The sequence below is a fragment of the Podarcis vaucheri genome (assembly GCF_965113315.1).
Source record: "Podarcis vaucheri genome assembly, chromosome: 5".
Classification (NCBI taxonomy): Eukaryota; Metazoa; Chordata; class Lepidosauria; order Squamata; family Lacertidae; genus Podarcis; species Podarcis vaucheri.
This window is the reverse complement of record NC_138763.1, coordinates 1,839,809-1,859,693: the sequence shown is the minus strand read 5'-3', so window position 1 is coordinate 1,859,693 and position 19,885 is coordinate 1,839,809. Positions and strand designations below refer to the sequence as shown.

At 50.3% G+C, this 19,885-nt stretch overlaps 1 protein-coding gene and 1 long non-coding RNA gene across 3 annotated transcripts in view; one reads left to right on the top strand and one right to left on the bottom strand.

The window, feature by feature from the left end:
- Positions 1 to 19,885, bottom strand: part of LOC309533325 — a 428,448-nt gene that overhangs the window by 351,321 nt on the left and 57,242 nt on the right. The window lies entirely within an intron of this gene.
- CCDC50 (coiled-coil domain containing 50) overlaps positions 17,972 to 19,885 on the top strand; it is a 54,627-nt gene continuing 52,713 nt past the window's right edge. The window contains exon 1 of one of the 2 annotated variants that reach the window (XM_082224286.1): positions 17,972 to 18,479. In XM_082224286.1, coding sequence (XP_082080412.1) covers positions 18,431 to 18,479 — 49 coding nt within the window. In that variant the 5' untranslated portion in view covers positions 17,972 to 18,430. The remainder of the gene's footprint in view (positions 18,480 to 19,885) is intronic. The other variant, XM_082224287.1, reaches the window with a different exon arrangement.

The window sequence follows — 19,885 nt, the reverse complement described above, 5'->3', positions numbered from 1 at the left end:
GGCCAGGACCACTAAACTATGATTATTCATGGACCTTAAGGTCCATGAAGGGGCAGACCAGGAGAGGCGGTCCCATAAATACGAGGGTCCTAGGCCACAAAGGGCTTTAAAGGTCAAGACCAGCACCTTGAACCTGACCCAATACTCCACCAGGAGCCAGTGCAACCGGTAAAGCACTGGGTGAATATGCTCCCATGGTAGGGACCCCGTGAGGAGCCTCACTGCAGCATTCTGCACCCGCTGGAGTTTCTGGAACAGCTTCAAGGGCAGCCCCGTGTAGAGCGAATTGCAGTAGTCAAGCCTGGAAGTGACCATCGCGTGGATCACTGTGGCCAGGGCGGGGCAGGAAAGGTAAGGAGCTCTCTCCTCCCCCACGAATTTGCCTCATCATCTTTTAAAGTGATCCAAGTTGGGAGGGGGGGAGAGAGAGAAACTTCCCCCGCAGCAAGTCCTGTCTATCTGGTAAACGGCTTACGACCATGACAGACACCATGTGGAATCTTAGGAATCTGCCTTGCCTTCTGACCTCATCTCTTTCGACAGCCTCTCTCTCTCTGGCTCTCAGCCCTGTTCGCATTCTCCGCTTCCCCTCTCCTCTCCTTAGAATCACAGAATTGTAGCGTTGGAAGGGAGAACCCACCCGGTCATCTAGTCCAACCCCCTGCAGTGCAGGAATCGCAGCTCGCGCCCTCCTTAAAGCTGCTTTACGTGGGCACACAGAGCATCACTGATTCTTCCAACTCTGAACTGTCTCTTTTGGTTCGATGCTGGAGACTGAAGCTTGGGGCCTTCTGCATGCAGAACAGGTGTCCTGTGACTCTTCTTTCCAGATGGTGCCAGTTTCCTCAGCTTTGAAGTTTTGCTTCCTGCAACGTCGTATTTTCTCTTGAACTGCCTTCATTATTTTAACCACTGAAATCTTACATGTCGCAAATGGAAAAAGAAACTGGTGTTTGGGGGAACGACAATGCTTTGTCCTTGTTGATTGAGTCTCTCTCTCTCTCTCTCTCTCCAAGAATAGCTCTGTATTTTCCTGACTTACGTCCTTGGAGATGCTCCTTATTCTAGAGCGATGGAAGAGCTGGATAAACTCCATCATGTTCAAATAAAGCATAACGTGTCATATGTGGCTGGCTATCCTTCTTCCTTCTCCATATTAGCTGTGTTTATAACACAACGTCACTTAGGACAGGGGTGCCCAAACTTTTTACAAAGAGGGCCAAATTTGATGAAGTGAACATGCATGAGGGCCGACCATTTTGCCTGACATTTTTTTTAAAAAAATAATTTTTTATTAGATTTTCCACAATGATAACACAAACCACAAAGCAAAATGATACACAAAAACAGAAAAAAGGAACAATAAACAGATAAACAATAACAGCAAACTTAATTCTTCACAAATCCAACCTTTTAAACATCTTGGTTGACTTTCTCTAGTCCCTCCCTTCTGAGTTTCCTTGTAGTTAAAAGTCACAGCTTTCCAATATCATTATTAAACTAAAACAATTTCCAGTTATAGTCCATCTTATTCACTTTTCTTAACATTCTAAATCCCATTTATTTAATTATAACTTAGTTTAATCCTAGGCCTATTTGTTTCTTTCCAGTAATTTCTAATTTTTTATATTACAATATTTATTCAAATAGTCCTTAAATTTCCTCCATATTTTGCCTGACTATTTGATTGTTCCCCCAAAGTTGTTGACCTTTTTTCCTTTTTTTAGGATTGAAGTTCTTGACCATGTTTTAGGATTGTTCCCCCAAAGTTGTTGATTGTCGAGCTTTCTTTAGGACAATGCAGGTCTCACAATCCTTAAGAAACGCCTTTTGGAACAGCGGAAACGATGGGCGGGAGTGAGAGGTGAAGAACGGGTTCCAATCACGCAGTGCCACCACCGGAGACGCACCAATCCCAGCCTGCCCAGCCTGCCACTAACCTTCCTTGGCAGAGTGTTGGCTCCAGGGGAGAGCCAGCAGAACAGCAGGCAGGTCCTCAGGAGCCACAACAGATTGATTTTTTCCAAATTGCCTGTGGGGCCTTTTTAAACCGGGCCCCGGGCCACAAATGGCCCCCAGGCCGGACTTTGGACATGCCTAACTTAGGACAACAGTCCTGGGAGGGAAGGCAACAATTCAGCCAAGCAAAGGGTCCGGCTGTTAAAATTCCTGCTCCATGACTGCAGTCATGGGATTGTTGTCTATCCCATGACGGTGTATGTTTTGACTCCACAGAGCGGGACGTGACAGAGACAGGATGTTTATGTTACTGTGTTCCATGAAGTGGGACTATTGTCCTTTGTTCTTTCTCTATTTGCTGTCTGATGAGAAAGAGGAAGGAGCTAAGTCAGAATGCTCTGAGTGTATTATATGTAAATAAAGTAGATTAGCCAAAATGCTGAGTTGCTGAGGTCTGTTACGCAAACTGCAAAGACTCTGCGGATCTCTAAGTGTGCCGATGTCTGTTGGCATCGGTCACTGTGATGTTCAGGCTGAAGAAAGCTTTTGAAACTCCCGAACGACAGACCAGGAGGGAGAGAACTTGCCAGTCGGGCATGTGTCTCTGCCAGGGTCCTACACGAGAGTAGGACGATCCTAACAGCAGCAACCAAGCCTTATACGGAACGGTTGAGGGAGTTAGGTATTCACCTGGTGTGCTGCGCAGGCTGCCCCCGGCTCCCTAAGCCACCTGGCTGGCCTCAGGTACGGCGCAGGATGCGGGCCCATCACCTGTGCTGAAGTCAGGTTCACCTGCCAGCCTGGTCGGCTTTGGCACACAGAATTAGATCCTGGCGTTGTGCTGTCTTTGGCCTGCAGAGCAGAATTAATTGATGGGATTTGCTGCCCCAAGGTGAGGCGACGCTTTAGGAGGTTTTAAGACGCAACTCGGCAAATTCACCGAAGACAAATCCATCCGTGGGCGTTAGCCTCAACCTCTGAATCAAACCACATAAATGCCGCATGCAGGGGAGAAAGCGAAAGGCAGGGGTTTGTTGCCTGACAAGGAGCCTCCTGGAAGCATCTCAGGGGCCCCGTTGGACAGAAGATGCTGAGGCAGATGGATAGGACCCTGCAGGTGTCTTCTTAGTTCTCACATGCTCCTGCAAAGAACATGCTTTGTGTATGTGGAATGTCTGCCAATAAAATGAGAACTGGCATCAGAAGATAAGAAAAGCCCTGCTAAATCAGGGTAGTTGAGAGTTAAGATTCTGCCATTGCAGGAGCTTGGGGGTCCCTTCCAACTCAATAATAATAATAATAATAATAATAATAATAATAAGGAGAGGCTTTTTCTCCCTAACTGTTCAGCTTTGGCAATATTGGTGGAGTGGAGAGAAATTTAGGCAACAACAACAACAACAACAACAACAACAACAACAACAATAATAATAATAATAATAAATTAATACCCCGCCCATCTGGCTGGGTTTCCCCAGCCACTGTGGGCGGCTCCCAAGCAGATTAAAAACAGAATAAAACATCAAACCTTAAAAACTTCCCTAAACAGGGCTGCCTTCAGATGTCTTTTAAAAGTCAGATAATTGCTTATTTCCTTGACATCTGGTGGTAGGGCGTTCCACAGGGCAGGCGCCACCACCGAGAAGGCCCTCTGCCTGGTTCCCTGTAACCTGACATCTCACAGTGAGGGAACCACCAGAAGGCCCTCAGAGCTGGACCTCAGTGTCCGGGCTGAACCGGGCTGATTTTGTGGTTCTATCCTGTCGCCATATGCCTGTAGGAAACCAGCAAGCATCTTCTCCCCTCTTGTGGTTTCCAGCCACTGGTACCCAGAATCATTGCTGCCTCCAAATGTTGAGGCTGAGTGAGCCATTGCGGCCACGATCCCCTGGTCGCCTTCTCTTCCGTGAATTTGTCCAGTCGTCTTTCACAGCCATCCGTTTGCGTGGCTGTCGCTGCCTCTTGCAGAAGCAGCTTCCGTAGCTGAACAGTGCTCCGCATCTTGAGAACAGATGTTCCAAGCTCCTTGCGTGTGGAGTGTTTTGCAGGACACCCGCCACTCGCATCATAATATGGCTCCAGGAGTTGTGGTGCAACACAAAAATTAGAAAAAGAAGAAGGGGGGGGAGAGAAATACCTGGCATTGCAATCTTTGTTTGGGTTTTATTCTGTCTTCAAGGTGGGCCAAGGAAGCAAGTCTTGAGAGATTAAAGAAAAGACTCATGGTTCGCCACAAAACGTATGGAGAATATTTGATCTTGGGAACCATCGAGAGGGGAAATCATGATGGGGAGTCTCAGCTGGTTGTCTTCCACAACCACACACACAAAACACAACACAACAAAGGCAGGAGATGGAGCCTTTGCCTCCCGCAGGATCTGTGTCTCTTTCCTCCTGGGTGGCAGCTGGAGGAGGCCTTTGATGGTTCAGCAGAGCCAAGCTGCACTCCAAGAATTATTGCCTAAATAAAATTCAAAGTTCTCTAGGACCAGAGTGGTGCATGCTCTAGTTATCTCCTGCTTGGACTATGGCAATGCGCTCTACGTGGGGCCACCTTTGAAGGTGACCAGGAAACTACAACTAATCCAGAATGCGGCAGCTAGACTGGTGACTGGGAGCGGCCGCCGAGACCACATAACACTGGCTCCCAGTACGTTTCCGAGCACAATTCCAAGTGTTGGTGTTGACCTTTAAAGCCCTAAACGGCCTCAGTCCAATATATCTAAAGGAGCATCTCCATCCCCATTATTCTGCCCGGACACTGAGGTCCAGCTCTGAGGGCCTTCTGGCGGTTCCCTCACTGCGAGAAGCCAAGTTACAGGGAACCAGGCAGAGGGCCTTCTTGGTAGTGGCACCCGCCCTGCGGAACACCCTCCCATCAGATGTCAAAGAGAACAACAACTACCAGGCTTTTAGAAGACATCTGAAGGCAGCCCTGTTTAGGGAAGCTTTTAATGACTGACGTTTTAATGTTTTTTTAATCTTTTGTTGGAAGCCGCCCAGAGTGGCTGGGGAAGCCCAGCCAGATGGGCGGGGTATAAATAATAAGTTGTTGTTGTTGTTGTTGTTGCTGTTGTTGTTGTTGTTGTTAATAGACTCTCTGGAACATGAGAATACCCCTGCTGGATTCGGCCAAAAGGGGCCCATCTAGTCCAGCTTCCTGTTCCTACAGCGGCCAACCAGATGCCCGTGACGGGAAACCCGCAAGCAGGATTCGAACACAGGATCAACTCTCCCCTCCTGCGGTTTCCAACAACTGGGATTCAGAAGAGAAGAGACCTCAGATGTTTTGGACGCCAACTTCCTTCCACCCCAGCCGGGACAGTTCTCATCCAAAACATCTGGGGGGGGGCACCAGGTTGGCAAAGGTTGGCACTAGTTAGATGACAAAGCACTTGATGGATATGACCGACTGACTGATCTTGTGACAATGTTGCTTAAGTTGATTCTCAATTAAAATAGACCCTGAAGTGTATTTTTAAATATCCTTTATTTGGATGGCTTTGGCCAAAACAACAACCCTTCAAAAACTGATTTAGCTTTTATTCACTCCCACATCTCTGGTGGCACCCAGTTCCATAGGATGCTGTTTTCTCAGTCTCTCACTTTGAACTGCATTTATTTTGCTTTGCCAGGGGGTGTTCGGCAAGGAAAGGGAGATATTCCTCTCTTTAGATCTGCTCAGCTGCTGTACAAACATGTAATCTGAACTGCAGGGCACTTGTGGGCAGCCGATATCTCCCTAACCCTGGTGCCATCCTTGCTAATTTGCTATAGTGATTTCCCCCCAACTTAAAAAAGGAGATGACAATAATCTGCCAAAGGGAATAAAGCAGGCATCTGTCTGAAGCCAGCCAAAAGCCCATTGATTGCTTTTGAAACGTATCACAGAGGAACAAAATACTCTTTATCATTAGAAAGGCTGGAGAGGAGCTCTCAAATTACAAAGGCTTGACTGTTCGGAGCGAAAAACGAAAGAAAACAGAGAACACTTTGGCCAATGGTAATCTGACCGAGGTGTATTTTAGACATGGTGAACACTGATTAACACCCCTCCCGATGTTGCGAGTGGATATTCCCATCATGCTCTTCTGTGTGAACTTCCTGGAATACCTGGCAGAAGCCTTGGCTCCAACCAAGAATGCAAAACTCAGGCATCCACTCTGAAATTCAGATTCTGATATATTTTGGAAGCTGTGACGTCTCACATCCATAAACTGTCATTTGATAGCTAGGCTGTTTCTGAGAAATTTCAGGGCCCTCTGTATTGTTCCAGGCCATCCCAACCTCTGTGAGGTGAGAGACCCCAGGGGTTCCCGGCATTTACCTGGGGTTCAGCTTTCTTGGAATGAAGGTCCGTGGAGACTGCAGTGTCTTTAGGATATATGGTTTCATTTGCACAGATACACACACAGAAATTCTTGTATTCTTTCGGTATATTCATTCATATTAAAAATGCTTCTGGTTTTTTTAACAAAGGTTATTTTTAACATTTTTTTCAATTCATTGTAAATCATTTCCCAGAAACCTTTTATAACCTTACTGTCAGGGAACTGACATCGGAGGAAAGGGAAGTGGTAAGGCTCCCAGAGACTGGGAGAGAGTCAACAGCCAAAGCAGGGACCAGCAGGGGGAGCGCGGGGTCTCTGGAGGAGGATCTCAGTAATGCTGAGAGAGACGCAGCAGCCCAGGCAGGAAGCAGCAGGGGAGAGAAAGGGGTGAGAGACACTTCGAGCGAAAATAGCGGGGAGGTGTCAGAAGCAACTGCAGGGAGACCCATGCTGCGCCGGAAGCTGCCACGTCGTGAGTCCAGGAGACGCGTTTCCGTTAAGGAACTTCTTTGCTGGAAGCGCTTCCGCAGACAGCCACTGTCAGACTCTACTAGTGACTAGAGCAGACATGTCTGAGGAGCTCTGTCACACACAGAGGTTTGTGGGGTCGCACAAACTCTGAAGGGGCACAATTTTAAGCACAAGCAGCTAACCATCCCCTGACAGCAGTCTGACAGTCTCTGTACGCTGCCTGTGCAGGAGAAAGCATCATGAGCAACCCAGTCGGAACCGGAGACGCAGGGGTTGGAGCTGGTCCAAGCTTGGAAGAAAGGTATCAAGCTCTGGAGGTCCAACTTGCGCTGCAGACGGCGAGGCTCGAGGAGAGAAGGGCTCAGGATGCTGACAAAAAGGGGAGAACCACTCAGTTCCCCAGAAAGGTACCAGGATTGGCGCAGAAGTTTGGGGGGGACCCCAAGGATTACCATGCCTTTAGGACTGAGATGCAATATGCTCTGAATGTGCAGTTTGATGAGTTCCCTGATGAGGAATCGCGAGTTGCGTTCGTAATTGGGCATCTTGAGAAGGGGGCGCGGGACTGGGTTCGACCCCTGATGGCAACGCACAACGATATCCTAAAGGACACTATGAAATTCTTTCGTGCAATGGATATTATGTTTTCCAGCGATATTGAGGAAGGGGTGGTACGCAGACAGCTAATGGCTTGCAAGCAGGGAAGCAGATCTGTCCGTGAGTACTGGACTGAATTTACCATGCTGATTCACAGATTGGGGTGGGATTTATCGGCGGCACCCATTCAGATGCTATTTGAAGAAGGTCTTTCTTCAGCTGTGAAAGACGAGCTGGCCAGGAGCCCCAGGGCGGGGTCTATGGATCAGCTGACCAAATCTGCGCTGACCATTGGAGCGCGCCAGGAGGCAAGAGCCTTGGAGAGGCGGGAAGGGAGAGGGGAACGTTGGAAGGAGTTACGCATTCCAGACATTCCTGAGCCAGCTTTCCCGCCGGCAGAGCCGATGGAAATCGGAACAGCCCGCGCGCGCGCAGTTTCAAAGCCCAGTGAGGGGGCGAAGAAGGAGGGAAAGGGAGCCCGGAAATGCTATCTCTGCCAACAGCCAGGCCACTTTGCCAGAGTCTGCCCCCAGAGGAAGGAATGGCAAGGGATGGTGGGAGCTGTTGAGGGGGAAGAGCAGGGAGAAACGGAGCAGGCAAAAGCCAACGCCTGGTTGCCAGCAGGGCACTGCAGCCAGGCCAAAGAGCAGTGAAAGTGCCCCTTCCCCAAGTGCCAGTGCCAGAAGCTCCTCGACCTGCTCTAGTGATTGAAGTGTCGCTAGAGCTGCAAAATGGACACCCCCTAAAAATAAAGGCGCTGTTGGACTCAGGCAGCTCCTGCAATTTCATGAGCAAGGAGTTTGCTGCTGAACACCAGATACAGACTATCCCTTTAAGCAACCCCCTGCAGGTGACCACGATTGATGGCAGGGAACTGTTGGGAGGAGGCGTCAGCTTGCAGACCGTCCCAATGATAATGAGGGTGGCAAGGCACACAGAACTGATAGCGTTTAATGTGGCCACCTTGGGAGGCGCTCCCATTATTTTGGGACTGAGCTGGCTAGCCCTACATGATCCGCTGGTGGGCTGGCATCAAAGAGTGGTTTCCTTCGGTTCCGCACACTGCTTAGAACACTGCAGGGCGGAAAAGGGGTCAGCAGGGGCCCAAGCCACCCTAGCAGGGACGGAAGTGATGGAGAAGGGGAAGGTGCCACCACAGTATGCTGATCTCAGCGACGTGTTCAGCGAGAAGGAAGCGGACCAACTACCCCCGCATAGGCCCTTTGATTGCCAGATCAATTTACTCCCTGGAGCACAGCTTCCTGTAGGCAAGTTGTATGCCATGTCAGACAGGGAGATGCAGGAGTTGCGAGCGTTCATTGACAAGAACCTGAAGAGAGGCTTCATCAGAGAGTCCAAGGCAGCGGGGGGTAGCCCAGTGTTTTTTGTGGATAAAAAAAACACGGACAAGCCGAGGCTGGTATGTGACTTTCGGGCCCTAAATGCAGTGACAGAGCCGGCGGCTTTTCCTATGCCCAGGATTGATGATATTTTGACCAGGGTGCGAAAAGGAAAGATTTTTACAAAGCTGGACCTAAGGGGGGCGTACAACCTGATACGTATAAGGAAAGGGGATGAATGGAAGACCACCATGTTCACCCCTTTGGGGGCATTTGAATACCTCGTTATGCCTTTTGGATTACAAACAGGCTCCGCGTGTTTTCAAGCCTTTATGAACCATGTACTGGGGCCTTTGCTCTACAAGAATTGCGTGGCCTTCTTAGATGACGTGTTGGTGTATTCGGAGAATGAGGAGCAACATGTGAGAGACGTCAGAGAAGTGTTGAGCAGGCTGCAAGCCAACAGACTGTGGGTGAAACTGGAAAAGTGTCAGTTTCATACCAAGGAGGTGGAATTCCTGGGGTACCGCTTGTCAGACAAGGGGTTGGCCATGGACCCCGGCAAGGTTCAAGCGGTGCTGGAATGGAAAACACCCAAGACCAAGAAGGATGTGCAGAGGTTCCTAGGGTTTGGAAACTTTTATCGTAAGTTCATCCGAAATTTCGCCCACCTGACGGCGCCCATCACGGACTGTCTCAGCGGCAAAAAGAAGTTTGTTTGGACGGGGGAGGCGGAGCGAGCGTTTGAGGAACTGAAAAGGGCCTTCGCCTCTGACGAACAACTTCTACATGTGGATTTACAAAAAAAGCTGAGGGTCGAAACAGACGCTTCGGACAGAGCCATAGGGGCGGTGCTTCTTCTGCAGCCGGGGAAGGAGGGGTCAGAGTGGCGACCGTGTGCCTTCTTTTCGCGAAAGCTGAACAAATCTGAGAGAAACTACACGGTGCACGACCGGGAACTTCTTGCGATTTATGAGGCCTTCCGGAGATGGAGGCATCTACTAATTGGTGCACAACAGAAGGTGCAAGTGTGCACGGACCATAAGAATCTAGAGTATTGGAGAACTGCGCGAGTGCTCAACCAAAGGCAGTTGAGATGGGCCCAGGAGTTCTCCAAATTTAACTTTGAGATTTGTTACGTACCAGGCCCGGAGAACGTTAGGGCGGACGCTCTCTCACGCAAACCTGAATATTTGGAGGGAGAGGGTGCACCCGAAGAGACCCATGTCATTCCCGAGGACCGCTGGGTGTGCGGGGCGGCTTTGGTGGGGCAAAGGGAACTGGTAGAGGGAACGGTGCAGGATGAATACGCCCAGGACAAACTCAGGGGTCTCAGGAGGGAGGGAGACAAACCCGGGGGTTTTGAGGAGAGAAACGGGGCGTTGTACTACAAGGGAGCGTTATACATACCTGAAGGGGAATTGAGGGAAAAGGTACTCAAGCAACTGCACGATAGCCCCACAGCAGGGCATTTTGGGCAACACAAAACCATGTGGCTGGTTACCAGGGAATTCTGGTGGCCCAAGGTCAGGGAAGATGTGCGTGAATATGTGAGAGGGTGTGACCGATGTCAACGAGCCAAGGGGGAGAGGCGGGCACCGGCAGGTTTATTAGAACCACTACCCACGCCGGAAAGACCATGGGAGGCAGTGGCAATAGATTTCATGACTGATCTGCCCAGGTCCAAAGGGAAGACAGCCATTATGGTTGTGGTAGACCTGTTAACCAAGATGGCCCACTTTATAGCCTGCTCACATGCGGTCACAGCAGAAGAAACCGCTAAATTGTTTGTGGAAAATGTGTTTAGGTTGCATGGTGCCCCCTTGAGGGTGGTTTCGGACCGAGGGAAACAATTTACTTCCAGGTTCTGGAGGAAGCTCATGAGCCTATTGCATGTAGAGGTGAATTTTTCCACTGCCCGCCATCCAGAAACCAATGGGCAGGCGGAAAGAGCTAATGGTGTCCTCCAGCAATATTTGAGGTGTTATGTGAATGACAGAGAGAATGATTGGGTGGAGAAGCTGGCGTTGGCAGAATTTGCCTATAACAATGCAGAGAACGTGTCCACGGGGATGAGCCCTTTTTTGGCCAATCACGGGTGTCATCCCCGAGCCTTCCCAGGGGGGGAGGGGGAGAACTGGAGCGTTCCTGCCGCAGAACAGTTCGTTGAAGAAATGGAAGCGATCCATCGCCAGCTCCAACTTAATTTAAACAGGGCGAAGGAGGAATATAAGAGGCAGGCAGACAAAACCAGAAGGGAAGGGGAAAGCATTAGGGTGGGGGACCAGGTGTGGCTGTCCACCCAAGGGTTACCATTTAAAGGAGGTTGTAAGAAGTTAAGACCCAAAAGACTGGGCCCATTTGAAGTCACGCAACAGGTCAACCCAGTGGCTTTCAGACTCCGGTTACCGAACCACATGAAGTTGCACCCAGTGTTCCACAGATCATTGCTGTCACCGTATATAGGGGACAGAGAGGGGAGGGTCAATAGGGGACCAGCTATGGAAGAAAAAGAACACAGCTACCATGTAGCGGAGATTCTCGATTCCAGGTGGAGGGGAGAGCAAGTAGAGTATTTGGTAATGTGGGAAGGGGAGCCGGAGTCGGAAAACACCTGGGTCAGGGCAGAGGAGGTAGATGACGAGGTTTTGATTGAAACTTTTCATCAGAGATTCCCTAGAAAACCCCAGCCAGTGGCGAGGTTCCGGAGGGAATACTTCGCCACCACCGACGACGAAGAAGAGTTGGAGGGGTTCGCTGATTCCGAGGTGGAGGAGGATTCAGCGAGTCGGAACGAAGACCGATGGAGGGAATTGTTCGAGACGTCTGAAGATGAAGAGGATTCTTTTAGGGGTTTCAGCTCCTCACCGCCCAGAGGAGAAAGTAGGGGCGGGGGAGAGGGGGGCCCTGGAGGGGAGGTGGATGTCAGGGAACTGACATCGGAGGAAAGGGAAGTGGTAAGGCTCCCAGAGACTGGGAGAGAGTCAACAGCCAAAGCAGGGACCAGCAGGGGGAGCGCGGGGTCTCTGGAGGAGGATCTCAGTAATGCTGAGAGAGACGCAGCAGCCCAGGCAGGAAGCAGCAGGGGAGAGAAAGGGGTGAGAGACACTTCGAGCGAAAATAGCGGGGAGGTGTCAGAAGCAACTGCAGGGAGACCCATGCTGCGCCGGAAGCTGCCACGTCGTGAGTCCAGGAGACGCGTTTCCATTAAGGAACTTCTTTGCTGGAAGCGCTTCCGCAGACAGCCACTGTCAGACTCTACTAGTGACTAGAGCAGACATGTCTGAGGAGCTCTGTCACACACAGAGGTTTGTGGGGTCGCACAAACTCTGAAGGGGCACAATTTTAAGCACAAGCAGCTAACCATCCCCTGACACTTACATTGCCACCACATATGATAAAACATACCCTCTACTTCTTTACATTTCCAACACTTGATTTCTTTTCTTTTATACATTTTTGCTAATTTAACCGGTGTTAAATACCACCTGTACATCATTTTCATATAATTCTCTTTAAATGCAGTACAGGCCGTAAATTTTATATCTTTCCCCCATAATCTTCCCCAATCTGTCATCTGAATGCTATGTTCCACATCTCCAGCACTTATCTAATTCAGTCTTATACATCTTAACATCCTACTCAGAGTTAAATACCAACTGTGAATCATTTTCAGACAGTTCTCCTTCAAAGAATAACATGCTGTAAATTTCAAGTCACTTTTCCAGAATTTCCCCCAATAGTTAGCTGATTTCTGACTTTGTATAGTTTTGGTTGTATGATTTTATGCACAACTGATTATTATTTTTTTAATGAATGGAGGTATATGAATAGATTTGAGTTCTGGACCTTCCTCCCCCACCTTCCTTCAATTCATCAAATTGAATTAAATTAAATTCTGAGATTCCTGCCCTGCAAGGGGTTGGACTAGATGACCCTTGGGGTTGCTCGCAACTTTACAATTCTATTATTCTATGAAATTAGTAAACCTATCCCCTCCCCTGCCTGCAAAAAGAGGCAACTCACGAGTTCGTGTGAAATGCAACAGGCAAGGCGTCAACCAAACCTCCCTAGATCTCTTAGTAAGCAAACGGGCAACAGGCACGACAATTAATATTATCACTTTGTATGCAGAAAACGGCAAAGATGGATCTATTTTGAGTAAGACGGGGATGTTGAGCCGCAGAAGCCATTCCTGTAAGAGGCAGAAAGTTATAATTAAGATGCATTGGAATTTAGAGACTCAATTTTGCAGAGGCTTGAGAACGATTAATAAAAATACGGCCAGCATGAGGAATAAACATTGTCCGTCCTTTAATTAAAAAATGATGATGATGAACTTGACAAGGCATCCTGACTGATAATTAAAGTTCTGTTGTGATATGGCCAGGAAAGGTGAAGGGTATAAAGACCCCAAACAGATTCTGGTCAGAATTATAGAAATGTAGAGTCAGAAGGGACCCTCAGGGGCCATCTAGCTCAACCCCCTAAAATGCAGGAATCTCAGCTCCAACATGTGAGTTCCGTGGGGAGGAATGGATGTTGCTTTCAACATGGAAAGAGAGAGGAAGAGAGAGGCTCCCCCATTTAACCTGCCTGCAATTGAGCAAACACCCACACAAAGGCTGTATGACTCTTTTCTCGTGACCTGGGAAAAGCCTGACTCCCACCAGCCTGCAAATCCAGCTCCTTGGGGAAATGAATTTTGAGAAGTTATGTGCAGGCATGGAGGAGGAGGAGATCAAATTTGCAGATGACACCAAACTGGGAGGGGTGGCTAACACCCCAGAGGACAGGATCACACTTCAAAACGACCTTGACAGATTAGAGAACTGGGCAAAAACAAACAAGATGAATTTTAACAGGGAGAAATGTAAAGTATTGCACTTGGGCAAAAAAAATGAGAGGCACAAATACAAGATGGGTGACACCTGGCTTGAGAGCAGTACATGTGAAAAGGATCTAGGAGTCTTGGTTGACCACAAACTTGACATGAGCCAACAGTGTGACACGGCAGCTAAAAAAGCCAATGCAATTCTGGGCCGCATCAATAGGAGTATAGCATCTAGATCAAGGGAAGTAATAGTGCCACTGTATTCTGCTCTGGTCAGACCACACCTGGAGTACTGTGTCCAGTTCTGGGCACCACAGTTCAAGAAGGACACTGACAAACTGGAACGTGTCCAGAGGAGGGCAACCAAAATGGTCAAAGGCCTGGAAACGATGCCTTATGAGGAACGGCTAAGGGAGCTGGGCATGTTTAGCCTGGAGAAGAGGAGGTTAAGGGGTGATATGATAGCCATGTTCAAATATATAAAAGGATGTTACATAGAGGAGGGAGAAAGGTTGTTTTCTGCTGCTCCAGAGAAGCGGACACGGAGCAATGGATCCAAACTACAAGAAAGAAGATTCCACCTAAACCTTAGGAAGAACTTCCTGACAGTAAGAGCTGTTCGACAGTGGAATTTGCTGCCAAGGAGTGTGGTGGAGTCTCCTACTTTGGAGGTCTTTAAGCAGAGGCTTGACAACCATATGTCAGGAGTGCTCTGATGGTGTTTCCTGCTTGGCAGGGGGTTGGACTCGATGGCCCTTGTGGTCTCTTCCGATTCTATGATTCTATGATTCTATGAGATATAGAATCATAGAATTGTAGAGTCGGAAGGGACCCAAGGGTCATCCAGTCCAACCCCTTGCAATGCAGGAATCACAGGTAAAGCATCCCTGACCAGTGGTGTCTTTAGTCAATGCGCTGCCGGGGTGCAAAGATCCAGCCAGCGCCCCCAAATTTGGTTTAGCCCCCAAATTAACTTTTATTACGCTTATGTCAGAAACCACGCTGACGCCTTGTTTACGAAAGAAGGGAGGGAAAAGAAACAAATTTATTTATTTGCTCATTTCTTTACAATACACTTGTACTTACGTATGCAACACCACCACACTTAAACTTGTAAGTATTGTTTAGGCACCTCCTTAGGAGAAACATCAGTCGTCTCAAAGGTGCCTCTGACTCACCCTGCTGCCGCATGGCAGCTCAATACAATACGTAACATAATATTTTGATGTAAGAGTTAATTTCGCATACATGGCGCCGTTGAGAATGACAAGCGCCGTTGTTGAGTCTGACAAGCACCGCCATCATGAATGACAAGCGCCGCCACTAGTGCAGTGCATCTTTGGTAAACGTCCTTTAGTGAAATGGGTGGTGCTGTGGGTTAAACCACAGAGCCTAGGACTTGCTGATCAGAAGGTCGGCGGTTCGAATCCCCGCGACGGGGTGAGCGCCCGTTGCTCTGCCCCTGCTCCTGCCAACCTAGCAGATCGAAAGCACGTCAAAGTGCAAGTAGATAAATAGGTACCGCTCCAGCGGGAAGGTAAACGGCGTTTCCGTGCGCTGCTCTGGTTCGCCAGAAGCGGCTTAGTCATGCTGGCCACATGACCCGGAAGCTGTACGCCGGCTCCCTTGGCCAGTAAAGCGAGATGAGCACCCCAGAGTCGGTCACGACTGGACCTAATGGTCAGGGGTCTCTTTACCTTTACCTAGGTATACATACCTAGATATATATGTGTTTTGTTTTTTAGCTTAATCAAAATTATTTATTACTTCATAACAGGTAGATAGTTACAGTGGGGGGGGGAGTATTTGCTCCCTTGCTAAATTTGCCCATTTGCCCTCTGACGAAGAAATGACCGGTCCATAATTTTAATGGTAGGTTTATTGTAGCTGTCATAGGACTTAGAAAGGGTGGACAGCAATCCAGCCCAACGTTGGAAGATTCAGGGCTGATCAAAGAAAGGACGTTTTCCAGAGGGGACACTTATACATGTTTGGTGGACCTGTGAAAAAATCAAAAGCTTCTGGAACATAGTATATGACGAGCTTAAAAAAATGTTTAAGTATCACTTTATGAAAAATACAGAAGCTTTTCTACTAGGGATAACGGACACAGGTATAGCAAGAGAAGATCAGAAGATATTCCTCTATGCCACAGGAGTGGCCAGGATCCTAACTGCTAAAAACTGGGGGGGGGGGGGGGGGGCTGTGGCAACAAAAAAGGAATGGCAAGACAAACTGTTAGAGCATATTGAACTGGCTAGATTAACAGAGGCAATTAGAGGTCACACTAGACAAGAGTTTCAAAAAGCATGGGGAAAATGCAGAGAATACGGTACTTCACAAAACAGTACCTGGACTTGTTTCGATTAATGTCTGCAGGAGACTTTGTGGATATTTAAGTTATGATTAGAAAAATCTTAATTATTCATAAAGGAAGCAGCTTATAAGAAGTAAATAAGGAGGCCAGATACAGGATAAAGGAAGTCTTTCATTTGGTTGTTTGTATTGTTGTATTTTATGCTTATTGTATGCTATGTTCATGTTTAATGAGGGTGGATTTCTGTTTGGAGGGTGGGGGGTTTATTTTATGTTATAAATAAAATTTCCAACAAAAATAAAAAAGAAAGAAAAAGACAGAAAGGACATTTTCATAGAGCACAGAGTTAAACTATGGAACTGCCTCCCACAAGGTGAAATGAAGGCCACCAACCAGGATGGCTTTAAAGGAGGAATAGACAAATTCAGGGAGGAGGAGGAGGAGACGGCTATGAGTCAGCCTGGCTCTGCCTCCATAGCTGGAGGCAGCAGCTGTGCTTATGAATCCCAGGCACTGGAAACTATGGGAGGGGAGAGTGGTCTTGTGTTCGAATCCTGCTTGCAGGGTTTTTTTGGGAGGCATCTGGTTGGCCCTGTGAGAACAGGGTGCTGGACTAGGCAGGCCATGGGCCTCATCCGGCAGGCTCTTCTCATGCTCTTCACTCCTCTCTTTTGCTGCTTCCTCCTCAGGGGCTGTTCCTCAGGGTTCTCCACCTCTGGGTCCCCATCATCCCTGAGCCCTGACCTTGCTAGCTAGGGGTGATGGGAGTTGTAGTCCAACAACATCTGGGGAGCCACAGGTGGAGAAAGGCTGTGAGTCTAAGGGCTCCAGGACAGGCAGAAGGCGGCTTTTGGCAGGAAGGTGTCAGGCTGTGTGAAACAGCCTCGCATTTTTAGTTCCGTCGCAGCCCAGGGCTATTATAAGGCTAGCAAGTTGTGGCCAACGCAGGCCAGTGAACCTGCCATCCCAGCTCCTTAAGAGCAGCCCCAGAAGCCACAAAAATCCTCCTCCTGTCATTTGGCAAACCACCTAATCATGCCCTTGGCTTGGCTTATTACGGGGTTACCAGGATGGCAGAGGCTGCGACGAAGAAGACTCCTGGGCGCAGGGAGATGAGCTCTGTTTCCCAATGCTCTCTTCACATACGGCTCCAAGTCTTTTCCCAAGTGGGATTTTGAAGTTGGGGGGGGGACACCTCTGGGAAGGAGGGCACTCCCACGACTGTGCAACTGCGGAACTCCCTGCCACAGGAGGCAGTGAGGACCGCCAACTTGGAGGGCCTTAATTAAAAGAAGACAATCAGTCAGAGGCAGCGATGCTTTTCAGCCCCAGTTGCTGGAAATCACAGGACCCCTCCTGCGTTCTCCTCTCTCTCTCTTTGATAAATTTATTTGCATTTTCAAATTAAATTTTTACAATCGCATACTCAACATACATCATAAAAGCAAGATTCCAAAGAACAATCTCCTGGACTTTCCTCCTTCACTTTCTGGGTCCTATTGTTAATCATTTTCTCCTGCAACTTTTATAAAAAATCTTTTACATTTCCATTAAGTCCAAAATTCACCATCAAACTCCCAAGCGTTATTCCAATCCGACTAATGATTTTAACTGTTTACAATGATTTTTAAAATACAATACATTTTGGTCACACACACACCCTGACCCTGCAGTGGGGAGGGGGGCTGAGCCCCCACAATAAAAATTTTATGGGTGCTCAGGCACCCAGAGCCCCCTATATTTGGCACCCCTGCCACTGGGGCATCTAGTTGGCCATTGTGGGAACAGGTTGCTGGGCATGGGCATAATGCTGGGAGGGGGGCAGAACCTCAGTTAGTTATTTTTGATGATTTATTGGATACCACCCCCCCCCCGCATAAAAGGATCTCAGGTGATTATTGTGAAACAGGTGGGCCCCTTTTGATTGGAAATGCAAGGAAAAGTCCCTCGTCCAGGGATCAGGTTGCAAATCTTGCGGCGCGCACAGGAGCGGCTGAGAAAGCGCACGGGCGGCTTTTGTGCCAACCCCCCCCCCACAATAACGGAAGCTCTCGAAACTACACTTCCCAGCATTCCGCGGGGGAGGGCTGAGCAGGAGGAGGCGGAGAAAGGGAAAGTGGCGCTGCCCCCTTTCGGGTTCAAGCGCTGCTATTTTCTTTCTTTTTTTGCGAGCTTTGCAGCGGAGCCGAGGAGACCCAAAGGCCCGCGGAGGGTGCGCTTTTGCGCTTTTACGCGCGGGCGCACGGGCTGCTCGTTCCCTCCGAAGCTCCTGGGTGGAGAGAGGAGGAGGAGGAGGAGGAGGCCACGATCCCCGCCGCCGGGCTTCCCTCGGGCTTACTCGGGAGTAAGCCGCCCCTTCCCGAGGGCGGGCAGGGCGCGAGCGGGGGCGCGCAGGACACCTCCCCACCCCAGGGAAGGAAAGAAAGGCTCCGGCGTCTTGCAGCCGGGGGATCGGGCCCTCCGGCTTGCGCAGCGAGGCGGCGGCGGGGGGCTCGGCCCCTTCCCCGGCGGGGGCGGCGGCCAGAGCAGCTGGAGGGGGGGGCGCCAGGAAAAGGATCCGCCGGCGCCGCCCGAAGCCAACATGGCTGAGATCAGCATCGACCAGTCGAAGCTGCCGGGAGTCAAGGAAGGTAGGCGGGGAAGAAGGGGCGGGGGGGGCCGTGGGGGGGGGAGGGAGACCCTTTTGCGAAACTGGGGCGGGGGGGGAGAGGAAGAGGAGAGCCCTTTGCCAGACACCGGGAATTGGGGGGGGGGAATCCGACGGAAGGAAGGAGACATCCTTGGAAGACTTGGGGAGGGGTCGGTGGGGAGGAAGGGAGACCCCTTGGAAAGACTGGGGGGGGGACTTTTTTGCAAGAATGGGGGGCGGCGGCGTTGGGGAGAAAGGAGACCCTTTTGCGAGACACCGGGAATGGGGGGGGGTCAGGACAAGGAAGGAGACCCCCATGCAAGACTTGGGGAGGGGGCGGTGGGGAGAAAGGAGACCCTTTTGCGACCCTCGAAGATGGGGAGGGAGGGAGACCCCTTTGCCAGACACCGAGAATGGGGGGCGGGGTTTCGAGGGAAGGAAGGAGTCCCCCTTGGAAGACTGGGGGGGGGAGGTCGTTGGGGAGAAGGGAGACCCTTTTGCGATATGGGGGGGGGCGTCGAGGGACGGAAGGAGACCCCTTTGCAAGACTGGGGGGGGCGGCGTTGGGGAGAAGGGAGACCCTTTTGCGACCCTCGAAGATGGGAGGGGGAAGGAAGGGAGATCCCTTTGGCAAGACTCGGTGGGGTGGGGGCGATGGGGAGGGAGACCCCTTTTCGAGACTGGGGCGGGGGAAGGGAGACCCTTTTGCAAACCTGTGGTGGGGGGAGGGAGGGAGACCCCCTTGCAAGACCCTGGGCGGGGCGGGAGGGCGGAGACCCCTTTGCGAGACTCTTGGGGGGCGTTTCCTTTTGTGGGGGGGGCGTCCGAGAATACCTCCCCCCCACGGTCCCCTGCGTCGCGAAGGTGCCTTTGGGTGGTCTCCGCTGCGCCCCCTTTTCGGAGTCGGGGGGGGGATCTAATCCTTTCTCCCTTCTGCGGAGGAGGGGCTGGGGGGGTTTCTACCGCCTATGCCGGATGCCCCCCCCCCGTGGCACTCGTTGAGCAGAAGGCCTGTAGGGCCGGATCCGGGTCTGCCTGGCACCGCGCCCCCTTGTGATGGGGAACACGGGGAGCCCCTTTCAGACGTGCCACGGATCTCCCGGGCAGTTGGAGACCCGGGGTTAGCTGTCACCGATTCGGACCTCTCTAGTCCTGCTCTGGCCGGCGGCAGCTGCTCTCTCCGGAGCTTCTCCCACCCCAGCCCTGGTCCCCCAAATAAAACCAGATTCTAGTCCTCATGAATCTGGGCAAAGGGTTGATCTATGGAGGAAGCTGTTTTCCCCTGGCTGTCTTGGCTGCCCTTGGGGCATTGAACCCGGCACCTCCTTCTGCATGCCAAGCAGCTGCTGTAACCGCTGAGCTGCAGTCCAGGCTGTGTCTGGGGCAAAGGGCAGAAGGCCCCGCTGA